General features: G+C 30.4%; 2 protein-coding genes across 2 annotated transcripts; one reads left to right on the forward strand and one right to left on the reverse strand.

Annotated features, from left to right (window-relative positions):
* The first annotated feature begins 746 nt into the window (after nucleotides 1-746).
* On the forward strand, nucleotides 747-2,554 carry LOC108759685 (uncharacterized). The gene is made up of 4 exons (XM_018505241.1): nucleotides 747-853; nucleotides 1,053-1,239; nucleotides 2,007-2,131; nucleotides 2,349-2,554. Exons 2-4 carry the CDS (start codon nucleotides 1,127-1,129, stop codon nucleotides 2,552-2,554), a joined length of 444 nt encoding a protein of 147 aa, XP_018360743.1. The 5' UTR covers nucleotides 747-853; nucleotides 1,053-1,126.
* A 1,055-nt stretch (nucleotides 2,555-3,609) lies between these two features.
* Nucleotides 3,610-5,258, reverse strand: LOC108759686 (uncharacterized). Its single transcript, XM_018505242.1, has 4 exons — nucleotides 5,241-5,258; nucleotides 4,527-5,018; nucleotides 3,748-3,938; nucleotides 3,610-3,691 (listed from the first exon to the last, which is right to left on the reverse strand). Exons 1-4 carry the CDS (start codon nucleotides 5,256-5,258, stop codon nucleotides 3,610-3,612), a joined length of 783 nt encoding a protein of 260 aa, XP_018360744.1.
* Nucleotides 5,259-6,223: the final 965 nt, after the last annotated feature.

The raw sequence follows: 6,223 nt of genomic DNA on the forward strand, positions 1-6,223 counted from the left end.
CGGCCCTCTCTCGAGTTTAACAATTATTTCAACAAATTAATCGGTCGTGTGCATAGTTTTCATGAATTGGATATTATTTAGTAATATATTTACAGCGCGCAATTCTGTGATAATTATTGTCTATCTTCGTCTTTCCTGCGTTTGAAATTACATTTGAAGTAATGTTTTATTGATTTCCGTGATTTTTATTCATTTGTTTTTCGATATCTGAAAGCGGGGCCCCGAGCGCAATTCGTTCCTGGGTTTCGCCGCGCGCGAGCGAATAGGTGGCCAGAATAGGGGGCTAGCTTCAGCGTCATAAATGTTTTGCAACGTATGATGACAAAGTGGATATTATTGCTGTCGACGATAACAACGTTGTCACAATGAGTATGTTATACAATGAGTATGTTATACAATGTTTTCAAAATGTATAATATATTAGAACGTAGTTTGATATAGTCATTTAACCTTTCAGCAACATTTCACTAATATCACATATTACACATACACAATGTCATATTTCTTAAATATTTTTATAAGATATGATTGAAAGTAATTGTATGTACATGTCAAGAATACTATTACAATTATTGAAATATGATTATTTTACAGATACTGTAGAGACAACGGAGAAGCAGCAAGCAGAACTTCAAAAATCGTCAAAACAACAGCAGCAGAGCAGCAGCAGCAGTGCTACAAAAATTGTCGACACTACAAACAGTGGCTTGACATCGGCAGATGCAATTGACGAATTGCTTATTGAGGCTGTCGAGCAGAAAAGACCTTTGTGGGACCATTCACTAAGGGTATAAAAATCGATCAAAAATAAAAACCGATGCCTTGTGGACAGAGGTTTCCAACATAATAGGTGGTATGTGTGCTAAGTGATGGTGCAAATGAATCGTTATTTTTTTATGTAGGGATATCGTTATATTGTCTTTGTCAAGATTTTGTATATAGTAAAAAAGTTGTGCAACAATAATATAATAATATCATTACAATTGTTAAGAGTTACAGAATAGGCTCCTTAGATTATAATAAAATTATTTTTAATTATGTTAAAATTGCAGGTGTCAAGAGTTCCGTAGAGTGTAAAAAAAGATGGGGATATTTGAGAGATAATTACACAAAATCTAAAAAATTGATGAAGAGCTATGTTCGGAGCGAATCAAGTGCAGAAGATGGTCGCCCTGTTAAAAGCAGTTTCCGCTTTTATAACAGAATGCAGTTTTTAGAAACTGTTATCCAGAATAGACCGTAAGTATTTTTATTTTATGGAAATTATTAAATGAAGCTGAAGTTTTTGCAAAAGAATTATTTTAAAATTGTAAAAATATAGTCGTACAAATTTTAAACAATTTTAGTTGCTAGTAAGCTTTGCAAATTTCTCACCCAAACAAATTGTACTTTTTTAAGTGTACTTTACTTTTTAATAATTTTTACAATTTTATCCGTTAATAAAGCTGGGTAATGCCTAGTTAAAAAATTAAAAATTAGGTTAAAGTTAAAAAATTAAGTTTAAAAAGTTAAATAATTATAACTTTATTTATAGCGTTTTTCACTTACAAAGCTAGTGCGCATTTAATGCACATTAAAGCCGTTATAATACTCTAACCTGAATTAAAATGAGATATTTCAACTGATAAAATGCCTACTGTATATTTTATCAAATAAAATGTATTAAAGATTTCGCGATTTAACTCATTTCTACATTTTTATTAAACTTATATCTCTACAACGATTTGTGTACAACATTAAAGTGCACTGAGTGCGCACTAGTTCTGCCATTGAAAAACGCTATAGTTACATTTTATACTCTTAACTTTTAACTTAATTTCGTTATTTTATTGGTAACTACTCGTTAACTTTTTTAATTTTTTGAAGTTAACCATTTCGACTCGTTTTAATTAAAATTTTAACCTTCTTATTGGCAAAAGCGGATATCTAACATAATAAATTTCGGTTTCTATCTTTTCGACTTCAAAATGTGATTAATAATAACATAAAATCTGATGATTTTGTAGAACGGTGAGCTCTCTACCGATAGATTTGCTGGACAATTCAAACTCATCAAATGTTTCTGTACATGACATTGAAACAATAACAAGGCTCCAATCACCGAAAAGCAATGACAGCAATGTCCGACCAGGTAGTTCTACGGATAGTTTCACGAATAGTTCCGTTAGCCGCAAATCGCAAGTTTCGAAACGATCATGTACATATATATATATATATATACATATATATATTCTCCATCCGGAAATTAGTTTTAAAACTATTTTGTCTAAAAATTACGGTTCACACTGAAAGTATTTTTACAAAAAGTACAGTTGTGAATTCATTAAATTTTTTTTTTTCTTTAATAGACAATGAAGGAATTGAACAAATTGAAACTGACTTTATGTCATATCTCAAGGAGTCCCAGCCAATTCAGGATCCAGTACACAACTTTTGCGATATGTTAGGAGATATTCTACGGCGTTTGCAGTATAATAAACGTCGAGATTTACAAATGGAGTTTCTCACTCGGGCAATCGAAGTAGAAAAGAGTACAGAATTTGAGATACAATAAAAGAAGTATAGCATAATGCAATAATAGAAATATTGTTGAATTCACACTACATCCGATTTTCGTCGTACGATGACTCTGCAACCAATCAGAAAACAAAATTTTGCTTCGTATTGATGACACGATTTTTCTGATTGGTTGCAGAGTCGTCGTACGACGAAAATCGGATGCAGTGTGAATCCAGCAAATGACATGAAGTAAATGCAATTTTGCATTTACTTGGTGTCATATTTTTCTCGAATTTTAGACATCTGTCATTAAAGAGTAATAATAAAGTAAGTTTGTAAGTTTGTAAGGTTTATTAGCACACATGTTGATGATTATATTAAAAAATATTATATAACATTAAATTAAAAAGTTTGTGATACATTCATATTTTTAAATAAACTATATTGTACCTTTATATATTCGTATTTTTATTATGATCTAATAGTTTACTACATGAAGAACAATATTGGACAACACAAATGATACAATTAAAATTTTTACAATTATTTTATATAATAATAATTTTTACAATTATTATTTCATGTAATAATTAGTATCTAATAACTTAGTATTACAGTTTTATCATCGCCTATTATTTAGCAATTAAGTCACATAAAAGCAATTAAGAAGTCAAATATTAAAAAACATAATCATAATATAATATTTAATCGTAATATGGGTCAACTTATAATTTAGATAGAGATTAAAAATCATTTGCGAGTACTTTATCCCACTGCCATGATAATGGATTCACATCTTCGAAATATGACGCGTATGCGTCTCGCACTCTAACTGCTTCAATTTTTCGATTTCTGTTTATTTTATTAATATTTATTAATCCCGTAGAAATTAGATTACGATCTGTAGTACTAAGAGTTTGGTAGCGTCTTTCTTGCAATGGCAGATGTTCTTCCGAAATAATAATAAAATTATGCAAAGCTATTGAAGCTTGGACAATTTTTTGGACAGTTGACGTACATGCAATAATCGGTCTATGAAAAATTCTCCAACGTACAGCTAATATTCCGAACGCACTCTCAACGACTCTTCTCGCGCGACTAAGTCTATAATTAAAAATTTTCTTTCTTATATTCAAATTTCCACTTCGAGGATATGGCCTCATCATATAAGTTCTGAGTGGAAACGCTTCGTCTGCAACAAAGACGAAAGGAAATTCTTTGTTACTGCCATTGAGCTGTGAAGCTGACGGTATTTTTAATTTGTTATCTTCCAGTAGATTCAGCAGCCCACTGTTAGTGAGAACTCCTGAATCACTTTGCCTTCCAGGAGCTCCGATATCTACAATTGTGAAGCGATACTTAGCGTCACTAATGGCTAGCAAGTTGATGCTACGGTTACCTTTGTAGTTGTAAAAGTAAGAGCCACTATTAGGTGGTGCCTAAAATTATAAGCAATAGGAGTAAAAATAAATGTTTTACATATTTGGCCAATGAATGTTCTACTATAATAACATTTTGTAAAAAAATATATATAATATATATTATACTTGTAGATCTATCACAAAAGAAAAAGTTCGAAGATAAAATTCATAAAACTATATTTTTTTCATAGAAACTGTATAATTCATTAAAACTATAATTCACAGATACAAAATTATAAGAGAGAAAGCATTCCGTTATAGAACTTTCCTTTAAGTACTTTTATTAGTGAAATATATTACACGTGTTAATATCACAATGAAATATTGTAAGAAAATGTTTTATTTCAATATAATTCATTTTGCTATAGAATTTTACCCTTTAGTTTTTCAATACAACTCACTCATATCCTAGCATTAGTATAGAGTCAGATTTTGATGTAAATTACATTGATTATATCTCATAAAGAATGAAATATTCTTATAATATTGTTAGAATGTTTGAAGGATATTGTATGTTATTTGAAATGAAACCAACATATATTAAGTTTCATAAATGTTCTGCATATATATGTATAATGTATTAAAGGAGACATATCATTTTTTTACCTGTATCACAATGTGTTTGCCGTCTATTGCTCCAATGCAATGTGGAAAGTTCCACTGTTCGTTAAATTTTTCAGCGATTGTCTGCCAATTAGTTTTATTAGGTTGCAAAAATATTTCTTCTTTCAAGATGGTCCAAATTTGATCGCATGTTTCTGCTATTATTTTGGATACTGTATTATGACCGATTCTAAATGCATATGAAATTGATGACATACTGTCTCCAGATGCCAAATAGCGTAAAGTGACTTCCAATCGAGTACGAGGAGATATTAGATACCTGATACATTCCTGTTTTGTAATACTTGGTCCAACTAATGCTAACAGTCTTTGAAATGTTTCAGATGACATTCTAAAGTAATTCAAATACTTAATTGGATCATTCAATTGCATTTCTAGTACCAAGTTGTCGCTTGCTCCCTGCAATCGTCTTCTTTCCAATAGAAATATCGGTCGCACCCAGTATTTGCGCTTTTTTTTGACACTTTCTAGTCTCTTCAATTTCAAATAAATTGGAAACATGCGAATCACTCTGTTGTAGGTTAATTTTCTTTGATTAAATGGAGAAGTCAATAAATTTTTTAACATTTGAATCATTACTAATAACATAAATCGAAGATCAATTATGCACTTCTAATTTCAAAATTAATTAAAAGTAGGTTATGATACGTGTTTGTTTTTGTTTGAAGTCGGACTGCAATTGCGTTGCGTGCTTACATGCTCCTTATGTCCCATGGAGCCGCAAAATGCGGACGTAAAATGGTAATATTTTTTATTTAACAGTTTATATTGATTATTTTTAATTTATTTCATAAGAAAAGTGCAGAATATATCTTAATTATAACAAAAACTTTACTTAAACCGTAAAATTTAGTCAAATAGATAAAATTAGAAAACGCATTACTAGTAAAAAGCTAGTAAAAATTGGTAACTTTTACGGAATTACGGTTCCATGGGACATAAGGAGATAAAATACAAGTAACGTTACGAACGCAATCCCTAGTAACATAACGTTACGGACGCAACCCAACTTTTGCAGACATCCGGTGCGGATTACGGATTGCGGGCTGTATGTGACGGCAGCCTTAACTGTCGCATCCGCATTTAAAAATCTGTTAATGAACAAAATTTTGAAAACGAAATTACTAATAATATAAATAAAGATGATACCAATATAATTTTGTAGTGCACAATTAAAAGCCTTCATATGTTGTGTAATTATAAAATAATTTTTTATTTGCTTATTGAAAAGCGAATCAGTTTTTCCTACAGCTTTGCTTGAAAATTACACGTACGAATAATTTCAAAAATTATATGAAAATATATTTGACCTAATATATATGTTTACTATTAGGTGTTAAACTTAATTCCTGCCGTTTTTCGTCTCCAAAATTGATTTGTTCCGAAGGGAAGATGAATGAATACCTTAATCAAAGTAATTTCCTCCATTTTCTACTTTATTACTAATTAATAATACTTTATTAATAATACTTTGATTAAGGTATTTCCTTCAAAACGAATCAATTTTGGAGACGAAAAACGGCAGGAATTAAGTTTAATACCTAATACTAATTTGAGTACTTATTTCCAGGGAATGGAAGTAACTCGTTACTTGTAACGAAGTTACAGTTACAAGTTACTTTTTTGATAACTTTACTAGTAACTGCGTTACTCTTTTCTTTGGTAACTGTAACGGTAAC

This window comes from Trachymyrmex cornetzi, unplaced genomic scaffold (genome assembly GCF_001594075.2).
Source record: "Trachymyrmex cornetzi isolate Tcor2-1 unplaced genomic scaffold, Tcor1.1 scaffold2024, whole genome shotgun sequence".
Classification (NCBI taxonomy): Eukaryota; Metazoa; Arthropoda; class Insecta; order Hymenoptera; family Formicidae; genus Trachymyrmex; species Trachymyrmex cornetzi.